Below are 27264 nucleotides of genomic sequence, written 5' to 3'. Positions count from 1 at the left end.
CACACGTACACACATACATACGTATGTACACGCGTGTGCAAACAACTGCTCGCACAAGGTTTCATGGTCATTGTAGTCTTTCTTGGGGTAAACACACATATAAAGCCGGTGGCTTTTTTTCGTAAAAGCGAGTTGTCGTAGAGTGAACGTTTGAAAAATGGGGAACACCTGTATTGTTATTTCAAATCCTGTATTCAACCACCTGAATGGGTCAAGAGTACTTATAAATATTGAACTCCTGCTAAAGTTTTTTTTTATTTTGTACACGTGCTAATGACTAGATCTCAAGTTGCATCAACAGGATTCAAGGAACATAGATCAATACAGCACAGTACAGGCCCTTCGGCTCACAATTTTGTGCTGACCTTTAAACCTTGCCTCCCATATAAGCCTCCACCTTAAATTCCTCCATATATCTGTCTAGTAGTCTCTTAAACTTCACTAGTGTATCTGCCTCCACCACTGACTCAGGCATTGCATTCCATGAGTAAAAAACCTTCCTCTAATATCCCCCTTGAACTTTCCACCCCTTACCTTAAAGCCATGTCCTCTTGTATTGAGCAGTGGTGCCCTGGGGAAGAGGTGCCGCCTGTCTACTCTATCTACTCCTTTTAATATTTTCTATACCTTTATCATGTCTCCTCTCATCTTCCTTCTCTCCAAAGAGTAAAGTCCTAGCTCCCTTAATCTTCTATCATAATGCATACTCTCTAAACCAGGCAGCATCCTGGTAAATCTCTGTATCCTTTCCCATGCTTCCACATCCTTCCTATTGTGAGGCGACCGGAACTGGACACAGTACTCCAAGTGTGGCCTAACCAGAGTTTTATAGAGCTGCATCATTACCCCGCCACTCTTAAACTCTATCCCTCAACTTATGAAAGCTAACATCCCATAGGCTTTCTTAATTACCCTATCTACCTGTGAGGCAACTTCCAGGGATCTGTGGACATGTACCCCCAGATCCCTCTGCTCCTCCACACTTACAAGTATCCTGCCATTTCCTTTGAAAGGAAACTACATGTTGATAATCATACCAAAACACAGACAGTATTACAGAGATATAACTTCATATATTCTGATGAACAATTAGCCCTTACTAAAATGACAAGCTCCTCCTTTCCATCTGTGAAAAGTGGAATTTCCCAGTGCCAACCATTTTAATTCTTATCCCCATTCCACCACGTCAATCCATTGCCTCCTCTTTTGCCCCAGTGAGGTCACTGCCAGGCTGAAGGAGCAACACCTCATATTTTGTCCAGGTAGCCTCCGGTGTGATGGCATGAACACTGATTTCTCCAACATCTGGTAATTATTATCCCCCACTTTGCTCTTCATTTCACCACTCTGGCCTCTTAACTCTTATCCTTACCTGCATATCACTTCATAAGACTATAAAACCATAAGATATAGGAACAGAATCAGGCCATTTGGCCCTTCAAGTCTGTTCTGCTATTTCATCATGGCTCCTCATATGTTAACCTTCCTTCCCAGATTCATTTCCCTCTCAGCCCCAATCTCCTGCTTTCTCTCCATATCCCTTTATGTCCTGACTAATCAAGATTCTATCAACTTCTGCCATAAAAATACCCAATGATTTAGCTTGCACAGCCACCTGTGGCAATAAATTCCACAGATTCACCACTCTCTGGCCAAACTAATTCCTCATTTCCATTCTAAATGGATAAACCCCTATTCTGCGGTTGTGTCCTCTGGTCTTAAGACTCCCCCACCATAGGAAACATCCACTCTATCAAGGCCTTTCAATGAGATCCTTGCCACACATGCTCCACTTTCCTCTCTTATCAGATTCCATCTTTTCCAGCCCTTTACCTTTTCCATCTATCACTTCCCAGCCTCTTACTTCATTCCACCTCCCCCCCCATCCAACTGGCTTCACCTACCACCTTCTAGCTTGTGTTCCTTCCCCTACAGTTCTGGGCCCAATATCTCAGAAAAGATGTGTCGTCATTGGAGAGAGTCCAGAGGAGGTTCACAAGGATGATTCTGGGAAGGAAGGTTAACATATGAGGAGCATTTGACAGCTTTGGACCTATACTTACTGGAATTTCGAAGAATGTGTGGGGAGCTCATTAAAACCTACTGAATGTTGAAATGACTAGATGAGGTAGATGTGGAGAAGATGTTTCCTATGGCGGGGGTATCCAGAACTAGAAGGCGCAGCCTCAAAATTGAGAGGTGTCCATTTAGAACAGAGGCAAGGAGGAATGTTTTTAGCTAGAGTCGTGAATCTGTGGAATGCGATGGAGGCCAAGTCTGTGGGTGTATTTAAGATGCAAGTGATTGTTTCCTGATCCATCAGGGCATCAAAGGATATGGCGAGAATGCTGCTTGACCTGCTGAGTTCCTCCAGCATTTTGTGTATGTTGCTCTAGATTTCCAGTATCTGTGGAATCTTGTGTTTTGTTCCTACTATCAATCTTTTCACAAGAGTCATCCCCACAGATATAATCAAGCATCAGAAGGTAAAACTGTAAGACACAGGAGCAGAATTAGACCATTCAACACACTGAGTCTGCTCTGCCATTCCATCGTGGCTGATCCCACTCAACCCCATACACCCACCTTCCCACCATAACCTTTGACACCCGACCAATCAGGAAGCTATCAATTTTCACTTTAAATATACCCAACCCATTTATGAAGCTGGAGACAGTGCCAGTGATGAAAGAAATCTGATTGGGGTAAGAAGGTAAAGACTTCACAAAGTCACACTTGCAACCAAGTTCCTCTTTAAGTCACTAATTATTCAAATGCACCACACTCTTCAGCCATCCAATTCTAACACAGCAAATTTCCAACTGTGCCAATGGATTTCCAATGGATTCTGAGGTGGGTGGTGTCTTTGATTATGTTGGCTGATTTACTGAGGCACTTGAAAAATGTGGACAGAGTCAGTGGTGGGGAAATTGGTTTCCAAAATGTGTCCACAAAGCTCTGCAGTTTCTTGAAGTCACGAGCAGAACAGTTGATATTAAAGCCATGTTGCATCCAGATAAGGTGCACAGAGAATCCAGCTCTGTTCAAGTAAACAATTTAGTACAATTACTTGGTGCCTTCCCACTAATGGAAGTCAAATGGAATTATCGACATTCAATCCTATAGACCAACACTAACTACATCCTGGTAGCAGTTACAGTTATCGCCAGGAAATATGACAGGACCCAAAAAGAGGAAGACTACATAAATTTTGGTTCTTTTGAAAAAGGTTTTTCCTTATTTTAATAATCCATCTTCAAAATATGAATGGACAATGCCTACCTAATTCCTCATTTGTATTTGCATCAATGGTAGCAAATGGAAATCTCTTTTGTTCAGACAAAACTTTAGCTTGACTCTGCAAGTGAGAAACATAATGCATTAGTGCAAGGAACATAGACCAGTAAACCATAAAGTGAAGAAAGTAAGTAGGCTTATTATTGTCACATGTACAGTGAAAGACTTGTATACCATTCAAACATCAATTCATTACAACACTATATGGAGCTAATACAAGGGAAAATAATAACAGAATGCAGATTAAATTGTGACAGTTACAGATACATTGCCCTGCAGGTAGACAAATAAAATGCAAAGGCCTTGACAAGACAGATTATGAGTTCAAGAGTTCATTTTATTGTACTACGGAAACATTCAAGTCTTATAACAGCATATTAGATGTCCTTGAGACTGGTGGTAGGTGCCAATTAATCTTTCTGGGATGTGGGAGATAACCAGAGCACATGGAGGAAACCCACAGTCAAAGAGAGGATGTGCAAACTCCACACAAACAGTCTGGACCAGAGTTCAAGATTAAAATAGGCTCGCTAGAACTGTGAGGCAGTTGGTTAGAACTGGCTTGAGACAGAACTGCAGCAACAAAAATGGTAAGAGTACATACTTCCCAATCTACCTGCCCCCCCGCCATCTTGCCAAGCACTTCCAGTGGCATAATTCAGATACACAGGCCTCATCAGTTACCTAATAGAAGCAAATCATCCTTCATCATCCCAAGGGACTAAGTAAATAAAGAGCCTGTACTTCAATTAACTCTGTACAATCTGCTGGAGGACCCCAGTAGGTCAAGCATGCTGTTGTCATGATACCATGTCACGAGGTTCTCTATTTTCTTCTTGTTTTCTGACTCATCGTTATTTGAGATATGGCACACTATTATCCACAAACTTGTAGATGGAGTTACGAGCAGAAGCTAGCCACGCAGTCTACCGAGTACATGGAGCACAGTAGAGGCTAAGAACACAGCCTTACAAGCCAGTGCTGAGGATAATTGTGGAGGAGGTGGTGTTGCCTTCCCTTACAGGTTACAGTCTGCTGTTCAGCAAGTCAAAAATTTGGTTGCAAAAGAAGATGTTGAAACCCAGCCTTATGAATTTGAAGATGCGTATGCTTGGAATTATAGTATTAAGATTGAGATGTAGTCAATAAACAATCGTCTAACATAAACTATGAAGTTAAAATGTTTTTTTTTAATTACCTTGATGTACCTGAGTATGGCATGATCTGCCCAGAAGGCATGCAAAGGTTTTTCATAACATCTCAGTAAACAAAACAATAATAATAATAAACAAACCAAGAATGGCTTATGATTAGGGAATAATTTACCACCTTTTTATGAAGCTTCTATTTCCTTAATCCTTACAAAAGATAAAGATCCTACTGAATATTCATCATATAGACCTATTTTGTTATTAAACGTGGATGCAAAAATTCTCTCTAAGGTAATTGCTAACAGTTTGGAAAATATTTTAACTGAAATTATTTCTATGGATCAAACAGGCTTTATTAAAGGCTGTTACTCTTTCTCCAATGTTCGGAGACTGATGAACATTACATATTCATCACTATCTAAGAAACCCCAATGTGCTATTTCTCTTGACACAGAAAAGGCATTTGATAGAGTTGAGTGGACATACCTGTTTAAGGTATTAGAAAAAATTTGGTTTTGGTAATAATTTCAATAGATGGATTCAAATGATCTATAAGAATCCCATTGCTACTGTTATTATAAATAATCTTAGGTACTTTTTTTTTCACTTTCATGAGGTACTAGACAGGGATGTCCATTAAGCCCTTTATTATTTAATCTTGTACTGGAGCCTTTGGCCATAACACTTCATGAAGTTAAAAATATTCATGGTATCTCTATAAATGGGACTATACATAAGATTTCTCTTTACACAGATGATCTTTTGGTTTATATTTCGAACCCTGAAGAATCTGTTCTTAATCTTCTGGAAATACTAAATGATTTTGGAAAATTTTCAGGATATAAACTTAACAAATAAAAGTGAATTGTTTCCATTAAATACTCCTGTTTTTATATATAACAATATTCCATTTAGAATTGTTAATTCTTTTAAATATTTAGGTATTATAATTACTATAAAATATAAATATCTTTATAAAGCTAATGTAGTTCCTTCAATGGACTTTATGAAACAATTATTTTCTAGATGGAACCCACTTACACTTTCTTCAATAGGTCATATCCATGCCATGAAAATGATGATTTTACCTAGATTTTTATATATTTTTCAAAATATACCTATCTTTTTAACTAAAAACATTTTTGATCGAATTGACTGTATTATTTTGTCCTTTATTTGGAACAATAGAAGACCAAGAATTAATAAGTATCATTTACAAAAATCTAAAAAAGATGGTGGACTTCCTAATTTAAGATTGTATTATTGGGTTGTTAATATTCGACAATTATGTTTTCGGCTATATTGGCTCAACAAAAGCCAAAAACCAGGTTGGATTGATTTGGAATTAAAAGCTATCAAATAATTTCATTTAACCTCATTATTAGGAGCTCCATTACCTTTACAACTCTCTAAAATTCTGAATTTAAATCTCGACCCTGTTATTAAACAGTCCTTACAGATTTGGTTTCAGTTTTGCAATTTTTAAAATTTTAAACAATTTAATTTGTCTAGCTCTCTATATCGAAATTTTTTATTTAAACCTTCTGTTTTGGAGAAATAAGGGGATCTAATTTTTCGCAGATTTATTTTGCGATGGTCGATTGATGACTTTTGAATAGTTAGCTAGCAAATATTCTCTCTCTCTCTCTCTCTCTCTCTCTCATACACACTTTTTGCAGTATTTCCAGGTTAGACATTTTTTACAAAAATACTTACCTAAGTTTCCATATATGCAAGAATCTGATTTGTTGGATACTATTTTGAATATGAATCCTTTAGTAAGAGGTTCCATTGGTAGAATTTATAATTTATTTTTAACTACAAAAAAAAAACCTCTCACTAAAGGTTAAACAAGAATGGGACAGATAACTTAATATGATCTTTGTTAACGAAGATTGGTTGCGAGTTCCGAAAATGGTCAATTCTTCTTCGATATGTGCCAATCTGTTTAATTCAATTTAAAATTGTTCACTGTTATTATTTAACAAAGGAGAGACTATCTAAAATATTTCCTAACATAGACAATTACTGCGATAGGTGTAAAACTGAAGTAGCCACTTTGTCTCATATGTTCTGGTCATGTCCTTCATTAAAATCCTTTCGGAAATCTTTATTTTCTACAATTTCTGAAGCTCTGAAAATTAATTTACAACCTAATACATTAACTGTTCTATTTGGAATAGTTCCACATCATATTCAGGGTATTTCATCTTCAGAGCAACATGTAATTGCATTTGTTACATTGTTGGCAAGAAGGGCTATTTTATTAAAATGGAAAGATACCTCTGTCCCTACATTAATTCAATGATTTTCTCAAGTAATGTTATGTCTTAGTTTAGAAAAAATCACAAGTAGAACTTTTGATCCTTGATTTGATTTTGAGAGAAGATGGGGCTCTTTTGCCAAATATTATCACTTAATTTGAATTATTTTATACTGTTTCCTTAAAATTTTATTTTATATAAACATGAATTGGCGCTTGATTTTTTAAAAATATATATGTACAACGGTAAGTCGTATTGCTCCGGGAGTTGATTCCTAATGTTTTTTTTCTTTTTCTTTTTCTTGTAGTTAGTGAGTTTCTTTTTTTCAGTAAGTTGGGGTTCTCTTTTTTCCTTCTTTTCTTTATAAATTTTTTTTATCATATATTACCCTTTTTTGATAAGATTTTTTCTTCAGCTTTATTAATTGTATAAATATCAACTTGAAGTTTTGTATCATTTTATAGCTGTAGAAGATTATGCATCAATAAAAAGATTCTAAAAAAAATAAAATATGAATCTCCAGTATTATCAAAATCATTGACTTTCTCAAGTATGCAGTAAGAGATGCTCCTACTATTCAGGAAATCTTACCATTTATTCCCCATCACAGAAATTCAAATATAATCTGACTGAGCTAATTTTTTTAAAATTAAAACTTATTGAACACTTACACATTTTTGACAACTGCCATTTATAATTTGTCTGATTAATCTGTCACCATGTCTTTTAAAACTAAGTGCCCAAATAATGTTAATATAATGCCATAAAATAAATTTTTTCACAATTTCTGAAAATTATAGCGAAATTTACAATCAAATAATATATTAATTAGATAACTGGTTACCAGTAAGGCAGCAAAGGTTAACCAAGAATAGCACAAATGTATAGATCAGCTGGAAAGTTGGGCACAGCAGAGACAAGTGAATTCAGTCCAGACAGGTGTAAGACACCAGACACTTTGGTAAGTCAAATTCTCATAGGAAAACAATGGGGACATCAGAAATTTGGTATGTTTGCCTCTTTAGATGTGCCTCATTGAGTACAAGAGTTGGGATACCATGTTGTGGCTGCACTAAGCATTGATTAGACCACATATTGTGAATTGGGTTCAATTCTGGTCAAGAAAATACTGGAAGTATGCGAGAGCAATATAAGGGTGCAGAAGAGATTCACCAGGAAGTTACCTGGAAAGGAAGGCTCAAGTTAAGTAAGTTGAATAAGCTAGGTTTATTCTTAATGCAATGTAGGAGACCGAGTGGTGACTTTATACAGGTGTATAAAATTGAAGGGCATGGAGAGCCAGAGTCTTTGTCCCAGAGAAGGGAGTCTAGTATTAGAGGACACATGTTAAAAAGAGATCTAAGTGGGTACGTTTCCACATGGGTGATGTACCTGGAACAAAATGGAAATAGTGGAGGTAGATACAAAGTATTCGTACAGGTACTTGGATAGGAAACACAGAAGGACCGAGGTTTCATGCAGACAAATCAGATTAGCATTGATAGGCATCATGCTTGACATGGATGTGGCCCTCTTCTGTACTTACCTTTCTACCATCCTAGTTGCAACTCAACAGATTGACATCTGGAACACTAATGGCAGCTAGTATCAGAATCAGATTTATTAAAATGTACTTACAAAAATCATATATGTTAAAAAAGCTATTTTACATGCTTAAGTATAATAAACAGGCTAAAAATAGAATCTAAACAGCCCACCATGTGCCAAGCATTTAACCTACTTCTCAATCAATTTAACCCTTCCCACAATCATTTTTCTTTCATCCACATAACTACCCAGGAGCCTCTTAAATGTCCCTAATCTATCAGCCTCTGGTGCAGTGTATTCCAGGCCCTTTCCACTCTGTGGGGAAAATATCTCTGTAAACTTTCCTCCACTTACTTTAAAATGATGCCCATTTCCACCCTGGGAAAAGGTTATTGGCTGTCCACTCTCTATGTCTCTTATCATCTTGCATACCTCGAAAAGTCGCCTCTCATCTCCCTTCACTCCAAAGAGAGATTGGAATTGTTGAATCTCAAAAAGTTGGCTAGATCTAATTTCAGATGAATGATTAATGAATTCATGCAATGACTCTTAGATTTCCTTTGAAATCCAAGGTCAGTATCGCTGTTTAAAAAAAGAGGACTTCCTAAAGGGGTAGCACAGTTAGCATAGCAATTAGTCTAATTACAGCACTAGTGACCTTAGTTAATTCTGTTGTTGTCTGTAAGGAGTTGTACGTTCTCCCCATGGTGACTGCATGGATTTCACTCTAGTTTCTTGTGGGTGCTCCTGTTTCCTTTCACATTCCAAATAGATACAGATTACACAACGGGTTAATTGGTCACATGGGTGTAATTAGAAGGTGCAGGATTGTTGGGCCAGAAGGGCTTGTAACGATGCTGTATCTCTTTTTAAAAAAATCAGTGGTGCACAAGAACTTCAAAGCAACACAACTACAGCACCTTCAGAATCAGCAATGTCAAACCACTGGTTTAATGAGCCTGTGCCCTGCTTTTATTTATAATACAGGAAAACATACCAGAATTTTTTCTGTATCCAGGAATGGCACAGGTTCACAGGGTGGAGCTCCTCTAGGCACACAATCGGTGTCCTCAGGATTCAAAAATGAAGATTCTAAAGCATTAAACAAAACAAATCTTCCACTAAGTAATTTAAAACAATAGCCCCATGATAAAAGTTTATACAGAATCTGCCAATTCGCAAATAACTGGATGGACACCCTGATCACCGTTGACTCACTGGGCCACACAGCTTGAATGCGTGCCACACTGCTGTATTTCACTAACACAAAGCCGGTTTTCTTCATGGATCAGGCACCAATGGTGTAAGGCAATTGGGCAATAACTTATCAGTCATTAATCTTATGTCCCCGCCCCTTAGCTGCAGAATCCAATAGCTTTAGTTTGTTGTATTTCTGAAATGGCAACCCATATGGCTTTTGTTAAGAAAAGACTGCTGAGTTCCTCCTTTCTATACACACACACACACACACACACACACACACACACACACACACACACACACACACACACACACACACACACACACACACACACACACACACACACACACACACACACACACACACACACACACACACACACACACACACACACACACACACACACACACACACACACACACACACACACACACACACACACACACACACACACACACACACACACACACACACACACACACACACACACACACAGAGAGTCAGGGGCTGAATCCCCAAAGCTGTGCACCGCTTCCCTGTTGTTCCCGACTGGATCTTTCTTAGTCTGGCCTCTATTCTTTAACTTGTTTGGCATGGGTGATCCTACCGACACCCAAAGTCTAATGCCCTGACATAGCTCTCTAAGTCATTGAGGTACCACAAGCCTCCAAACCCTACAAGGTTGTGATCCTCTTGGAAACAGCAATGAAGAATCCATCTACATCTGAGTGTGATGGTATATCTGAGTCTCCAGCAGAGACTTGCATGACTGAAAGTAGTGAAAACTGAGAAGAAGCTACTGACATGATGAAGGAAACCCTGAACACCTGCAGAGGGGAAGGACCTTCATTGCTGCCCTAAATGCCAGTGGTGTAATGGGCACACAGAATACTGGAGGAGCTCAACAGGTCTGACTACATGATGAAGGGTTTTAGCTCAAAAAATCAACTATTTATTCCTTTCCACAGATGCTGTCCGATCCACTGAGTTCCTCCAACTTTTTGTGTGAGGTCGTCTTTCCCCTCAGCCTCTCTTCTGCTTGTGGGATGCAGCTTGATGCACAGAGATGCTTTGCTTAATAATCATTACTACAAGAATAGTCAATTGTATGAACTGTTGTACTATGGGTAAATAATATGAAATCTTTGCATCTGTACTAGTTGTAACTTCAAATTATTTAAAAATGAAACTTTTTAAAGGGCTGATACTAGAAACCTGAAATTGAAACAGAAAATGATGAATAAACACTGCAAGTCAGCAGGCAGCAACTATGCAAGAGAGAATGTTAACATTTCAAGTCTGAGATTCTTTAGAACTCCAAAAGAAAGAAACAGATTAGTCTGGGTAGCAGAAAAGGTGAGGGAAGGCAACGGTGCAACAAAAGATAATCAGAAAACATAAATATACAAACCCCATTTCCAGAAAAGTTGGGATATTTTCCAAAATGCAATAAAAGCAAAAATCTGTGATACATTAATTCACATGAACCTTTATTTAACTGACAAAAGTACAAAAAAAAAGATTTTCAATAGTTTTACTGACCAACTTAATTGCATTTTGTAAATATACACAAATTTAGAATTTAATGGCTGCAACACACTCAACAAAAGTTGGGACAGAGGCATGTTTACCATTGTGTTACATCACCTTTCCTTTTAATAATACTTTTTAATCATTTTGGAACTGAGGATACTAATTGTAGTAGATTTGCAATTGGAAATTTTGTCCTTTCTTGCTTGATATAAGACTTCAACTGCTCAATGGTCCATGGTCTCCGTTGTCTGATTCTCCTCTTCATGATGCACCATACATTTTCAATAGGAGATAGATCTGGACTGGCAGCAGGCCAGTCAAGCACAGACACTCTGTGTCTACAAAGCCACGCTGTTGTAGCCTGTGCAAAATGTGGTCTGACATTGTCCTGCTAAAATAAGCATGGACGTCCCGGGAAGAGATGTCACCTTGATGGCAACATATGTTGCTCTAAAATCCTAATACACGCCTCAAGAGTCAATGGTACCTTCACATACATGCAACTCACCCATGCCATGGGCATTGATGCACCCCCATACCATCACAGATGCTGGCTTTTGCACCTTTTGCTGATAACAATCAGGATGGTTGTTTTCATCTTTGGCACAGAGAACTCGATGCCCATTTTTTTCTGAAAACTAGCTGAAATGTGGACTCACCTGACCACAGCACACGGTTCCACAGTCTTTCGGTCCATCTGGGATGAGCTCGGACCCAGAGAACTCGCCGGCATTTCTGCATAGAGTTGATGTATGGCTTTCTCCTTGCATAATACAGTTTCAAGTTGCATTTCTGGATGCAGCGATGGACTGTGTTAAGTGACAATGGTTTTCCGAAGTACTCCCGAGCCCAGGTGGCTATAATTGTCACAATAGCATGACTGTTTCTTAGGCAGTGCTGCCTGAGGGCTCGAAGATCACGCGCATTCAACAGTGGTTTCCGACCTTGCCCCTTACACACTGGAATGTCTCTGAATTCTCTGAATCTTTTCACAATATTATGTACTGTAGATGTTGAAAGACCTAAACTCTCTGCAATCTTGCGCTGGGATATGTTCCTTTTGAACTAACAATTCTCTCAATGAATTTTGACACAAAGGGGTGAGCCACGACCCATCCTTGCTTGCAAAGACTGAGCCTTTGATGGACGCTACTTTTATACCCAGTCATGATACCTTACCTGCTACCAATTAGCCTGCTTAATGTGGAGTCTTCCAAACCGGTGTTACTTGAATGTTCTGTGCACTTTTCAATCTTATTTTAACTCTGTCCCAACTTTTGTTGAGTGTGTTGCAGCCATCAAATTCTAAATTTGTGTATATTTACAAAATACAATTAAGTTGGTCAGTAAAACTATTGAAAATCTTTTCTTTGTACTTTTGTCAGTTAAATAAAGGTTCACGTGAAAGAACATATCACAGAGTTTTGTTTTTATTGCATTTTGGAAAATATACCAACTTTTCTGGAAATGGGGTTTGCACAAAAGGAAGAAAGCGGGAGAAGAAGATAGCTGGTAAAATTGGTCAGTGCTGATACAAACAGAAAAAAAAAGAGATTATTAGAAGTTTGGTAATTCAATATCAAGTCTTGCAGGCCACAACATGCCCAGACAGAGGATGACATACTCGAACTTACACTGGACCTCATTTACTGATCAGGAGGCTACGGACAGATCGGAGTGGAAGTGGGATGGTGAATTATAGTGGCAGGGAATCAGAAGCTTAGGGTCACGACTGTGGACTAAACACAATCACCCAATCAGCACTGGGTTTCTCCAAAGCAGAGGAGGCCACATCTTGAACACAGACTGAAAAAAGTCAAAGATGATCACTGAATAGACTATCTGGATACATGGATGGTGAAAGGACTCTTGTGCCTATCTGGGAAAGTGCCATACAACATGGAATAGGTGGGGACAGAAGTGTAGACCAAGAAGTTGTGAAGGACATGATTCCTTTAAAATGCTTAAAGGGAGAAGAATATGTGTCTGTGGCAGAGTCTTGTTGGAGTTGGAAGAAATTGCAAAGGATAAGGATTATCTGCTGATTGCAGAGTTTGGTGAGGTGGAAACTAAGTACCACAGAAACTCAGCTTGTGCCATGTCCAGAAGAAGTAGATGACTCAGTGGGTCAAACAGTATCTATAGAGAGGAATAAATGGTCGACATTTTGAGTTGAAACTCTTCATTGCTCTGGATTTCCAGCAACCCCAGAATCTCTTGTGTTTAGGAAAAATAATTACCCATTCAAGGGGTTCAGTAAGGTAGACAGTTAGCCATGAATAATGAAGGTGGAATATTAGAGATGTCCAAATGGGACATCTCAGCATCAGAGCAAATGCAACAGAGCCAGAGGAACTAAAGGAATAGAATGGAGTCCTCACAAAAGGCAAGGTGTAATTTATTGGCTGAAGTAGATGCTAATGGCTTGCCCATCCCCTGATATAGAGTCAGAGCTAGAAAGTAAGGGAAAAAAAAAAAATCAGAGAATAGCCATGAGGAGGAGTGAAGGGTAATAACTGGTTGAAAAGTAATGAAATTAGAGTTTGTTTTAGTGCAGGAAGAGGCATCAATTTCATTGCTAATGAAACAAACTATTCATCACTAACTGTGTAAAGTTGATAATTTCAATTCTTCCACCATCATTATTCCCTTTAACCTGCTGCACTTCATCCATCATAAGCATTCTTCATCTTCCTAGGCTGCAATCACAAGGACTTACTTCCACTCAGGTTTTATGGGATTTCAGTTGGCTGATGAGGCTAATGTGGGATCTGCAGACTCCACTACAAACAGGGTAGTAGGTGCTCAACAGATGGTCAGTTGTACTGGTTCTGAGTTGATGTGCTCCTTGCACTGTTTACGCTGTGCTCTGTGAACATCTGGTGCACACTACTGAGGTTCTTAATACCGTCCCAACTGGTCTTTCTGCAGTCATAGGCCAAGAATTCCCAAAAGTCAGTATGAATTTTCAATGGGGCTTTGAGAAGACCTTTGAATCCGTTCCACTCTCCACATGGTGTCGTCTCCCCATGACAGAGCTAGAACCAGTGGATGCTTCAGGGTTTTGGTGTGGATCAGGCAAGCAATCTGGATTGCAGAATGGAGGTTTAATTATACCTGGGACAGACCACTAACATTGATACACTTACATTTCCCGCAGATTCGGAGGAGCTTTCAGAAAACAAGTTATCATAGCAATCATAGAAGACTGCTGCACAGTACAGACCCATTGGCCCACAAGGGACCTACTCCAAGATCAATCTAACTCGTCCCTCCTAGATAGCCCTCAATTTTTCTATCATCCATGTGCCTATCTAAGTTTTTTTAAAATGTCCCTAATCTATCTGTCTCTACCACCACCCCTAGCAGGGTATTCCATGCACCCACAATCTTTCTCATTTGTCTGTTAGACAAATCTCAAAAGTACACAAGAGCAAAAGGATCACTGAACAGCACAGTACATTTTGTACTGTGACATCCTAAATATTAAACATTCTTCGTTGATCTTAACCTCCTTTCCCTCTATTCACTGTTCACAGCTGTCACAGTGAAGGCAGTGGTGCATTTCATTATCATCTTCCAAAAAACATAAAGTATCACAGTGTACTTCAGAACTACATTTTCCAGAGTCTTATTGTGAACTTTCATTGTTGGAGGGTGATGCTAGAACAGGGAATGGGTTGGGGAAGGGGTGTTGCTGGTGAAAGGGCAGATTGATAATGGGCTTTTGTTTTGCAGGACTACACTATCTCTCTCCAGTGAATCTGGTGATTTGGAGCTTGACCGCAAAACGTGCTTGTGCAAGAATTGCCTACAATCTACAAATTAATGATTGAGGCAGTTAATACCATGAATCTGGAGTCAGGGCGACATTGGTTTGAACAGTTTCTCAACTGTCCTGTAGGTTAGTTCCATATCAGTGGCAAGCTTGTTGCAGGCAAGGTGAAGCAATTTAGCAAAATGACAAACCTTGAGCCTTATTTTAACACCAGATTGGCCATCTGGATTGATTGGTTAGAATGAGATACCATTTCCATTATATTGATGATACTTGGTGCTGCTTCCAAGTTTATGCAAAACCAAGTTTTCATACCTTCTGCAAAAACTTCCACCCCATTCTCACTTTTACATAGCCCACCTGAGACTCTGGACTCATTAGATAGAGGTGACATAGGATCAGTAAATATTGAATCATAATGGAATCATAATCTAAGAAACTGCAAGTAAAAAATACACTGATGGGAGTTAACATGAGTAAATCTGTAAATGCTGGAAATTCAAACAACACACACAAAATGCTGGCGGAACACAGCAGGCCAGGCAGCATCTATAAGGCTGAGACCCTTCGTCAGGACTAACTGAAAGGAAAGATAGTAAGAGATTTGAAAGTAGTAGGGGGAGGGGGAAATGTGAAATGATAGGAGAAGACCGGAGGGGGTGGAATGCAGCTAAATGCTGGAAAGGTGATTGGTGAAAGTGATACAGAGCTGGAGAAGGGAAAGGATCATGGGATGGAAGGCCTCGGGAGAAAGGGGTGGGGGGAACACCAGAGGGATGGGCAGAAAGAGAGAGAAAAAAAACAACTAAATATGTCAGGGATGGGATAAGAAGGGGAGGAGGGGCATTAACGGAAGTTAGAGAAGTCAATGTTCATGCCATCAGGTTGGAGGCTACCCAGCCGGTTTATAAGGTGTTGTTCCTCCAACCTGAGTTTGGAGTCATTTGGACAGTACAGGAGGCCATGGATAGACATATCAGAATGGGAATGGAACATGGAATTAAAATGTGTGGCCACTGGGAGATCCTGCTTTCTCTGGCGGACTGAGCGTAGGTGTTCAGCGAAACGGTCTCCCAGTCTGCATCGGGTCTCACCAATATATAAAAGACCACACTGGGAGCACCAGACGCAGTATTCCACACCAGCCAACTCACAGGTGAAGTGTTGCCTCACCTGGAAGGACTGTCTGGGGCCCTGAATGGTGGTGAGGGAGGAAGTGTAAGAGCAGGTGTAGCACTTGTTCCACTTACAAGGATAAGTGCCAGGAGATCAGAGGGAAGATTAATGCTATTAAAATGATGATTTTACTGAAATTTTTATATTTATTTCAAGCTTTACCAATTTTTATTCCTAAATCTTTTTTTGATAACATAGATTCAAAAATTTCCTCATTTGTGTGGCAAAATAAAAACCCCAAGTTAAGTAAAAAACAGTTACAGAAATCTAAAAAAGATGGTGGTTTAGCTTTACCTAACTTCAGATTTTACTATTGGGCGAATAATATTCGAAACTTAATATATTGGAAACTAGATTTGGATTCACCATTGTGCCCACAGTGGGTAAATTTAGAATGTAATGATGCACAAGGATATTCTTTATTCTCCGTTCTTGGTTCTTTTCTTCCTGCTGATTTAGTCAAATTCAATAAACAGATATCCAACCCTATTGTCAAACACACATTACAAATTTGGTTTCAATTTCATAAGTTTTTTACTCTGAAAAGCTTTGTTTTTGACAGCCCTATCTTATTTAACTTCTTTTTTAAACCTTATCTAACAGATCAAGCCTTTAGCATATGGAAAAGGAAAGGTATAATATGTTTTCATGATCTTTTTTCTGAAGGTAGTTTGATGTCTTTTGAACAACTTTCCAACAAATTTAAGTTACCTAAATCTTATTTTTTTAGATATTTACAAATCAGAAATTTTTTTATATAAAGTTTTACCATCCTTTCCCAATTTAACTCCGACAGATTTTTCAGACATGATTTTTACCTTGAATCCTTGTCAGAAGGGATTAGTGGCTCTTATTTATAATATGATTATGAAGATACAACCAGAAATGTCAGGCAGAATTAAACAAGAGTGGGGAAAAAGAACTTCAATATAATATATCAACAGAAAAATGGGAAAAAATTCTACAAATGGTTAATTCTTCTTCTATATGTGCTAAACATGCTTTAATACAATTTAAGGTCGTACATAGAGTTCATATGTCTAAAGATAAGCTTGCTCGATTCTATTCTCATATTAACCCTCAATGTGACAGATGTCATTCAGATGTGGCCTCATTGACCCACATGTTTTGGTCATGTCCCACCTTATATAACTATTGGAAGGACATACTTGCTACCATTTCCTCAGTTTGGAATATTGATTTACAACCTCATTTTATCACTGCAATTTTTGGTATAACAAATGAGGATGGTAGTCGACTTTCCCCTTCAGTTAGACGAATGATCGCCTTTGCAACCTTAATGGCTAGAAGGTCTATATTACAAAATTGGAAAGAAGTAAATCCTCCTACCATGTTTCAGTGGTTCTCTCAAACTATTTCCTGTTTGAGCTTAGAAAAAATTAGAAGTACTATTTTCGATCCATCAATTAAATTTGAAGAAACTTGGGGACCGTTCATTCGACACTTTCATATGAATTAATTTGGCCTCTTCCATACCTTTTCTCTTTTTATTCTTGTTCTGGTATGGAGTTCCGGAGTTCTTGACACTATCATGTACTGTTATTATTGCCCATGTTAGTTTAGGTTTATTTTTTTTTAATATACATTTTTTCTTGCATTTTTGTATTTTTTTTCTTTTTTTTTCTTTTGGTGATTATTCTTTTTCATGTATAATCAATATAGGTTTGATCGATTATTGTACTATGTTTTTTTGCTGATATTTTAATAAGATATTATTATCTTATTACTAATTTAATTTCAAGCCTAGTGTATTTATAACCTATTTAATATTATGTTATGTTTTTCTTTGTATATGAAAATTAATAAAAAGATTGAAAAAGAAAGGAGATCAGAGGGAAGGGATGGGAGGACGAGTGGACAAGGAAGTCGCGAAGGGAGCAATCCCTGCGGAAAGCAGAAAAGGTGGGGGAGGGAAAGTTGTGCTTGGTAGGTGAATCCCGTTGGAGGTGGCGGAAGTTATAGAGAATTATACGTTGGACCTGGAGGCTGGTGGGGTGGTAGGTGAGGACAAGGGGAACCCTATCCAGAGTGGGGTGGCGGGCGGATGGGGTGAGGGCAGATGTGCGGGAAATGGGAGAGATGCGTTTGAGAGCAGAGTTGATGGTGGAAGAAGGGAAGCCTGAGAGCAGATATGGCGGAGGCAGAGGAATTGTGAGAAGGGGATAGCATTTTTGCAAGAGACAGGGTGGGAAGAGGAATAGTCTAGGTAGCTGTGAGAGTCTGTAGGCTTATAGTAGATATCAGTAGATAAGCCGTCTCCAGAGATGGAGACAGAAAGATCAAGAAAGGGGAGGGAGGTGTCGGAAATGGACCAGGTAAATTTGAGGGCAGGGTGAAAGTTGGAGGCAAAGTTAATGAAGTCAACGAGCTCAGCATGCGTGCAGGAGGCAACACCAATGCAGTCGGCTGGTGTGATATACTGCTTCCGGTGCTCCCGGTGTGGTCTTTTATATATTGGTGAGACCCAATGCAGACTGGGAGACTGTTTCGCTGAACACTTACGCTCAGTCCGCCAGAGAAAGCAGGATCTCCCAGTGGCCACACATTTTAATTCCACGTCCCATTCCCATATGTCTATCCATGGCCTCCTCTACTATCAAGATGAAGCCACACTCAGGTTGGAGGAACAACACCTTATATACCGGCTGGGTAGCCTCCAACCTGATGGCATGACCATTCTCTAACTTCTGTTAATGCTCCTCCTCCCCTTCTTATCCCATCCCTGACATATTTAGTTGTTTTTTTAAACTCTCTCTGCCCATCACTCTGCCTGCTCTCCATCTCACTCTGGTGCTTCCCCCCACCCCTTTCTTTCTCCCAAGGCCTCCCGTCCCATGATACTTTCCCTTCTCCAGGTCTGTATCACTTTCAGCAATCACCTTTCCAGCTCTTAGCTTCATCCCACCCCCTCCGGTCTCCCCCTATCATTTTGCATTTCCCCCTCCCCCCACTACTTTCAAATTTCTTAGTATCTTTTCCTTCAGTTAGTCCTGACGAAGGGTCTTGGCCCAAAACTTCGACAGTGCTTCTCTCTTTTAGATGCTGCCTGGCCTGCTGTGTTCCACCAGCATTTTGTCTGATGGGAGTTATATACAGACCCCAAACAACAACCAAAATGTGGCCTACAGATTACAACAGGAGAGAGAAAATGCATGCCAAAAAGGCAATGTTGTGATAGTCATGGGGGATTTTAATATGCAGATAGATTGGGACAAATCAGACTGGATGCCAAGAGAGGGAATCTGTAGAATACCAATGAGATGGTTTTTTAAGATCAGCTTGTGGTTGAACCCACTCAAAGATCAGCTATTCTAGACTGGATGTTGTGTAATGAGCCATTATTGATTAGAGCCAGATGGACAGCGATCATGATAGAATTCACCCTGCAATTTGAGAAGGAGAAGATAGTTTGATGTCAAGGTATTACAATGGAGTAAAGGGTATTACAGAGTCATGAGAGGGCAGCTGGCCAAAATTGATTGGATGATGACAGAGTAGCAATGGTTGGAGTTTCTGGGAGCGATTCGGAAGGCACAGGTTAAATTCATCCCAAAAAAAAAGTATTCTAAAAGCAGGATTATGCAACTGTGGCTGCAAGAGAAGTCAAAGCCAACGTAAACGCCAAAGAGTGGGCTTTTGAGCTGAGGTGCATAGGGACTTGGGAATCCTCATGCAAGATTCCTTAAAGGTAAGTTTGCAGGCTGAGTCAGTAGTGAGCGAGCAAGCAAAAATTTGTGGCAATTTGTGGGAAGAGGATTGAGAAGCATTTATAAATCAACAAAGGCAACTAAAAAAAGTCATTAAGAAAGAAAAGATGAAGGTAAGCTAGCCAATAATATTAAAGAGGATACCAAAAGTTTATTTCAATATATAAAGTGTAAAAGAGAGGCAGAAGTAGATATTGGACCACTGGAAAATGATGCTAGAGAGGTAGTGATGGAGGACAGGGAAGTAGTGGACTAACTGAATAAGTATTTTGCAACAGTTTTCACTGTGGTGTATGCCAGATGTTCGAGAATATCAGGTGATAGAAGTGAGTGGTTGCCTTTACTAGGGAGAAGGTGCTTGGAAAAGTGAAAGATCTTAAGGTAGATAAATCACCTGGACCAGATGGTCTACACCCCAGGGTTCTGAAAAAGGTGCTGAAGAGATCATGAAAGCAATAGTATTGGATTCTGGCATGGTTCTGGAGGAGTAGAAATTTGCAAATGTCGCTCAACTCTTCAAGAAGTGAGGGAAGCAGAAGAAAGGAAATTATAGGCCAAATAGCCTGACCTAAGTGGATGGGAAGATGGTGGAATTGACTGTCAAGGATGTGGTTTTAGGGTACTTGGAGACACTTGATAAAATAGGCTGGAGTCATCATGGATTGCTAAGGGAAAATCTTGCCTGACAAATCTGTTGGAATCAATTGATGTTGTGTACCTGGGTTTTCAGAAGGCCTTTGACAAGGTGCAGCACGAGGCTGCTGAAAAATTTAACAGCCCATGATATTACAGTAGATACTAGCATGGATAGAACATTGGTTGAGTGGTAGGAGGCAGTCAAAATAAAGGAGCCTTTTCTAGTTGGCTGCCAATGACTAGAGGTGTTCCACAGGAATCTGTGTTGGGACTGCTTCTTTTTATATAATATGTCAATGAATTGGATAACAAAATTCATGGTTTTGTGACTACATTTGAGAACGATACGAAGATAGATGAAGGGAAAGGCAGTGTTGAGGAAGCAGGGGGCAGATTAGGAGAATCTAAATCTAATCTACTTCTACAAAGAAGTAGCAGATGGAATACAGTCTGAGGAAGTGTATGGTCAAGCACTTCAGTAGAGAAAATGAAAGGGTAGACTATTTTTTATATGGAGAAAAATAATCAAACACCTGAGGTGCAAAGGGACTTGGGAATCCTCATGCAAGATTCCTTAAAGGTTTGTTTCTTTCTGACCTGTTTTCTTTATCCCCGGTGAAAGGAAAGTTAAGCATATTGTATGTGTCTGTGATGAAAACTTCCATATTTGTGATATGACTTTATAGATACAAAGATAATCAGTTCAGTAATATTCACAGTGAGTGCTGAAACAAATGCCAGTTACTTTCTTCTGTTTGCACCCCCCTGAAGTTTTTGTTTGTAAAATGTCATTTTACAGGCTGAGTCAGTAGTGAGGAAAGCAAATGCAAATTTCAAGAGGACTAGAATAGAAAAGCAAGATTGTAATGTTGAGGCTTTATAAGGCAATGGTGAGGCCTCACTTAGAGTACTATGGGCAGTTTTGGGTCCATTATCTAAAGATGAGCTGACAATGGAAAGAGTTCAAAGGAGGTTCATGAAAATGATGCTGAGATTGAAAGGCTTGTCATACAAAGCATATTTGATGGCTGGCCCTGTACTCACTAGAATTCAGGAGAATAGAGTGGAAAAGCAAATTGTGCAGAAGATACGGAGAGTCTGCAGAAAGATATAGATAGGTTAAGTGAATGGGCAAGTATCTTGCAGATAGTGTACAATGTTGGTAAATGTCAGGTCATCCACTTTGAAAGGAAAAATGATAGAGCAGATTATTATTTAATGAAAATTGCAGCATGCTGCTATGCAGAGGGACTTGGGAGTGTTTGTGTATGAATCACAAAAGGTTGGTTTGCAGGTACCGCAGGCTATCAAGAAGACAAATGGAATGTTAGCCTTCATTGCTAGAGGGATTGAACTTAAGAGTGGGGGGGGGGGGGTTATGCTGCAACTGTACAGGGTGCTGGTGAGGCTGCATCTGGAATACTGTGTGCAGTTCTGGTCTCCTTACTTGAGGAAGGATAGACTGGCTTTGGAGGCAGAGCAGAGGAGGTTCACCAGGTTGATTCCAGAGATGAGGGGATCAGACTATCAGGACAGATCAAGTCACCTGGGACTATGCTCGCTAGAGAAGAATGAGAAGAAATCTTATAGAAACATATAAAATTATGAAAAGGATAGATAAGATAGAGACAGGAAAGTTGTTTCCACTGGTAGGTGACACTCGAACTAAGGGACATGGCCTCAAGATTCGGGGCATTAGATTTAGGATGGTAATAAGTGGGGACAATCTGCCCAATGAAGTAGTGGGGACCATCTCAGTAAATATATTTAAGATAAGGCTGGATAGATTTTTGCATAGTAGGGGAATTAAAGGTTATGGGGAAAAGGCAGGTAGGTGGATATGAGTCCATGGCCAGATCAGCGATGAACTTATCGAATGGCAGAGCAGAGACGACAGGCCAGATGGCCGACTCCTGCTCCCATTTCTTATGTTATGTTCTTAATGAGGGATGATTTCATTTAAATCTATCAAATGTTGAAAGGCCTTGAGTAGAAGCGGAGAGAATGGGAGGGAGACTAAGTTAAGAGGATAGGGAGCCTCAGAATAGGGAGATGTCCATTCGGAATGGAGATGAGGGAGGAGGAATTCCTTTAGTCAGAGTGGTGACTGTGGGATTTGTTGCCACAGGCGGCTGTGGAAGCCAAGTCATTGGGAATACTTAAGGTTGAGGTTGAAAGATTCTTGATTAGTCAGGGTGTGAAAGGATCAGGGGAGAAGATACGAGGCTAGAGCTGAGAGAGAAATGGATCATAATAAAATCGTAGACTCAATGGGTTAGATGGCCTTATTCTGTTCCTATAACTTATTATAATCTTATTGCTCAACATCAGTATACCTCTAACATAATTGAGTTAGAAAAGATTGGGTTCAGTTTAAAAAAAGAGTTCAAAGGATGCCCAATTGCTATAATGCTGTTGAAGATTAGCCAACCAAACCAAAGACAACATTGGTTACTGTCATGCTACTTAACAAGCCCATCATAATCTAGCTGCTGGAATGCAATGTTAACCATGGCTATTGCTTCCTGATTAGACAACACCTTAGTTATTATTTGGTATATGGCTTGAAATCTCATACACCTAACCCCACCCAAACTCTAGTTAACCTGCAGGCCTGAAATGTTTGGCCAGGAATCAGTTACAGCACTGGTACCCGAAGTGACGTGGAGATTCAAATTCCACTTTTGGTGTGCAAATAGCAATACCTCAGCCAACAATCACATTGTACTAAGCGAATGCTACACTGTCAAAGGTGGGTATCCTTCAGATGAGATGTCAAATTAAGGCACATCCACTCTCTCAAACGGATGTAAAAGATTAATGAGCTGGAATGAACACCGAAAATGCTGGAAATATTCAGGTTAATCTGCCTTCTGAATAGCTTGACCTGAACTGTTACCTGTTTCTTACCCCAAATGCAGCCTGACCCGTTGAGACTTCTGTTCTATTTTATATAACCCAAAAGTGCATTTTGTCTTATTTTCAATGATCTGGAATAGCTGATAAAACTACTGCACTCTGGAAAACTGCAGCACTGCCCAGTTCGGAAACTACACAATAAATTGTAACAATGGATTAACTCAGTTACAACTTTGGCAAGTAAGCAGGCTTGAAAGCTTCAAACAGCCATTAACTAATCATTGTGTAAGAAATCTCAATCCTCCATTGATTATTATTTATTAGACAACAACCATATGGCATAGGAGCAGAATTAGGATATTCGTCAAAACTGTGTCAACACATCCTCAGTGATCCAACAAAACCATTACACATAATACACATATGGTTAAGGCTTTTTACTTGCTATTATTTGTTATTTTACCACAAATATATCTTGCATCATGGTATTATAGTTCACATTTCGACAGGTAAAAATCCTTGCACTATACGCACGGATGCCATGAACAAATTTATTTGAAATCATATGGCACTAACTTAGGCTCAATGTAGTCCTAAATTCCAGAATCAAATCCCAAAGCTAACATTGAGATTTTATGTTTCAGAAGCTGTTCTGATGACAGGTTAATGTTTTCTATTAATAACCTATTTCTCTCTACAAATGCTGCCACGCCTGATAGCATTTACACTTTCTGTTTTAATCTCTAGGTACTATTCCTAATAAAAAGAGTCTGGCCCCTCATCTCCGCCAGTCAACACAATTGATAACTAGTAGTGAAATAGCTAGAAAAATGACTTAAGGACAATTGTATTGCTACATCACGATCAACAAAATTAGCAGAGTTGAGGTACATAGCCAAAGCAGTACAAGTATAAATCTGGGGACACTCCAGAGAGATGTTGACAAGAATACTAGCACACCTCTGCAGGGAAATTTGATACGCAACAATCCTTGTCACTCTTGCTCCTTTCCTTTTTAAACTTAACTAAAAAGAAATCAAGAACAGTAAAAAAGGAAGAGAAGTCTCCAAAAGAAAATCTCAACATGCTTCCAAAGTTACATGCCTACATGTAACCTGCAACCATAGCTCAATGATTGGACTGAAACTAAAGGTCTTGGCCCAAAATGCTGACTGTACTTTTTTTTTCCATAAATGCTGCCTGGTTAGCTGAGTTCCTCCAGCATTTTGTGTGTTACATTAAAAATATATTAAAGGCTATATATATTAAAAGCTTAAAGGTCTTGAAATCCCAAAGATCTGCTAAAACATATATAAAACCTATTGTTTATTGTATATATAATTAATGTAGATATTAATGTAGGAGGGATGTTCAGCAAGTATGCAGATGAAGCAATATTTGTTGATGGCATTGGTGATGAAGAGATTTGAAATTCAATACTGATCTGTTGGCAAATGAGCAGAGCACTGGAAAATTGAATTTAATCCTAGTAAGTGTGAGGCAATGAACTCTGGGAGGACTGATAAGAGTAGGCCACACTCAATGATGATTAGGGCCCTGGGTGGGGAATTGAGGAACAAAAGAATCATGGTACGAAAGTCTGTATCCTTGAAGAAGCTACCACAGGTAAATAATACGAAGAAGGCATACAGGATACTTGCCTTCAGAACAAAGATTATAAGATTAGCCAGGTTATGGTACAAACTCACAAAACATTGGCTACAGCATAGCTGGACCATGGTGCCACACTATAGGAAGGATTGCACTGCAGAGGAGCCACGGCAGATGCACCAATATGGAGCATTTCAGTGATAAGGAGATACTGGATGGCCTGGGATTGTATTCAAATGACCTTACAGTGCCTCGTAAAACTATTCCGCTCCCAACCACTTGTTCACATAAATGAGTATTACAGCCAGATCAATTTAACCAAGAATTTTTAATTGTGAATCACATGCTCCTTTTTTCAAAGTAAAGCCCAACATTGTAAAGCATGAATAAAAGAAAATTCAAAAACTGAAATGTCAGTAGTTCAAAAGTATTCATACCCCTTAGTTCAGTAACTTTTGGATTTGTCTCTAGTCACTTCCCTGACTTGTCCTGAATGCTCTTTTGTCCTCATTTTGGTTTGGTCTTTTGAAAATCTACCATACTGTTGGGCCTTACAGAGAGAGGGGGTAATTATTCTTATTAATTCATTTAAAGCAGGTGATCCTCCAATTTTCTAAATCATCAGATTGGGTGAATTGGTAACGTAATATACAGTATTGCACCTGGGGAAAGTTAGGGTAGTAATTACAAAGGGGATAAATACTTCCTCAGCCTCACAATTTTGGTTTTGAATTTTTAGTAAATTGTCAACTTGTTTTCATTTGATTTGACATGATGCAGAATGTTTTGTAGATAAGCTCGAAAATATTCTGCCCCAATACATGTTAAATTTAGAAAATGAGAGGGAAAAGTAGGAAATACTTCTGGGGGCTGAATAGTTTTTCAAGTCACTGTAAAGGGGCTCCTGATGGACGTATACAAAGGGTAGATTACAGAGAGATTTTCACCATAGGAAGAACATCTAAAACTGGAGGACATGTCAAAGGAAGTTTAAAAGAATTCTGAAGAGATCGTTAGAATCTGGAGTACACTGCCTGAGTGTGTCATTGTACTTCACAATATTTAAGTAGTACCTTGATAAGCACTTGGATCGCCAAGGCATAGAAGGATTGCCAAGGCATAAAAGGATACACACCAAAAGATTTTTTTTATTTTAGCAATCCAGCATGAAGTAGACACTTGCAGTCTTTGAGCCATGCCGCCCCAGCAACCCCCAACAAACCCAATGAACCCTAACCTAATCGCGGGACAATTTACAATAAACAATCAACCTACCTGGCACATCTTTGGATGGTGGCAAGAAACCAGAGCACACGGGGAATACCTACATATTCTGTGGGAAGGACAGAGAGTCCTTATAGAACAGTGCTGGAATTGAACTCCAAAAGGCCCAATACAGGAATGCTGTAAGAGTGTAAGACCGGCACCCAATAGTGTTGGTAAGCTAGCAAAATGGATAGTCAGCATGGTTACGATGGGCCAAAAGGACATTTCTGTGTTGCTTGACTCCATTATACACCTGAACCGTGTTTTTGAATGTGTAAAAAGGCCCTGTTTGTCCTCTCACGTGGTGCTATGGGACAAATCCCATGGCTATAAAAGAATAGCTGCAGAGTTCATACTGGATAATGTTTCTCGCCCAACCTGATGATGGGAAAGGTAAACTTAGGTAGAGGGATAGGTAAATGGGGGAATGGATTAAGGGGTATGATTAGCTTATGATCAATTACCTTACAGGTACCTTATGTTGGTTGCTGTACAGCCAAAAAGGGAACCTTACCCAGCAACAAATGATGTACCAGACATTGTTCCCTAATAGCGTTAGACACAAGTCTAAATAAAGAATTATCTGGTCACACAAAGCATTTTTGAGGTATAACATAACTATATAGGGGAAGGACAGCGTGGGGGGGGGTAGTAGAATGTTGGAGAGTAGGGGCAGGTGTCAACCTAAGGAACTGAGATTGTATCCATGCTGGTCTTGGTAGAAATAATTATAACTAACCAATAATGATTTTACTTCTAATTGTATCTTACCATGTGATCAAAACTATTCTAAAACTGTATTAACTTGTGTAATTATAATATTTCCTGAAATAATCAATGTTATAAGTTGTGTGGAATTGTGTTCGGGGGTGAGCAGTGTCCGGACTGTCTCTTTGGGAGATCAGTCTGTAACTTTTCCCATAGCATGCTATGAATAAAAAGTGAAGTTTGACCAAGTATCGCTTGTTTTATGGTTTTATTGAATTTGTGGTACCTTGTGTTATTGCATCGGGTCAATCTGCCTTTGACAAACCAACATCGCTAAGTATAACGCACTGTAATGTTTCACTGCTAATGTAATGGTTTCTCTGCAGCAGCAATGTTTGAGTTATGACTAGAGATAATGGAGCTTTGGAATGTGTGCCATCCAATGAGAGGCATGTTGTTCTTTCTTGTGGGTCTGAGAGAAGGGATTTTGCAAGTCTTTTGTCAGCGA

General features: G+C 39.2%; 1 protein-coding gene across 3 annotated transcripts in view; it reads right to left on the bottom strand.

Moving 5' to 3' along the window:
• Nucleotides 1-27264, bottom strand: part of ttc13 (tetratricopeptide repeat domain 13) — a 106433-nt gene that overhangs the window by 76966 nt on the left and 2203 nt on the right. For all 3 annotated transcript variants that reach the window (XR_009515193.1, XM_059986496.1, XM_059986497.1), the window contains exons 2-3: nt 9258-9352; nt 3283-3358 (exon numbers count right to left, since the gene is read on the bottom strand). Coding sequence is in view for 2 of the 3 variants with exons in the window: in XM_059986496.1 (XP_059842479.1) it covers nt 3283-3358; nt 9258-9352 (171 nt within the window). In the remaining variant the exon portion in view is untranslated. The remainder of the gene's footprint in view (nt 1-3282; nt 3359-9257; nt 9353-27264) is intronic.

This window comes from Hypanus sabinus, chromosome 12, assembly GCF_030144855.1.
Source record: "Hypanus sabinus isolate sHypSab1 chromosome 12, sHypSab1.hap1, whole genome shotgun sequence".
NCBI classification, from domain to species: domain Eukaryota; kingdom Metazoa; phylum Chordata; class Chondrichthyes; order Myliobatiformes; family Dasyatidae; genus Hypanus; species Hypanus sabinus.
This window is presented reverse-complemented; position numbering and strand designations above follow the sequence as displayed.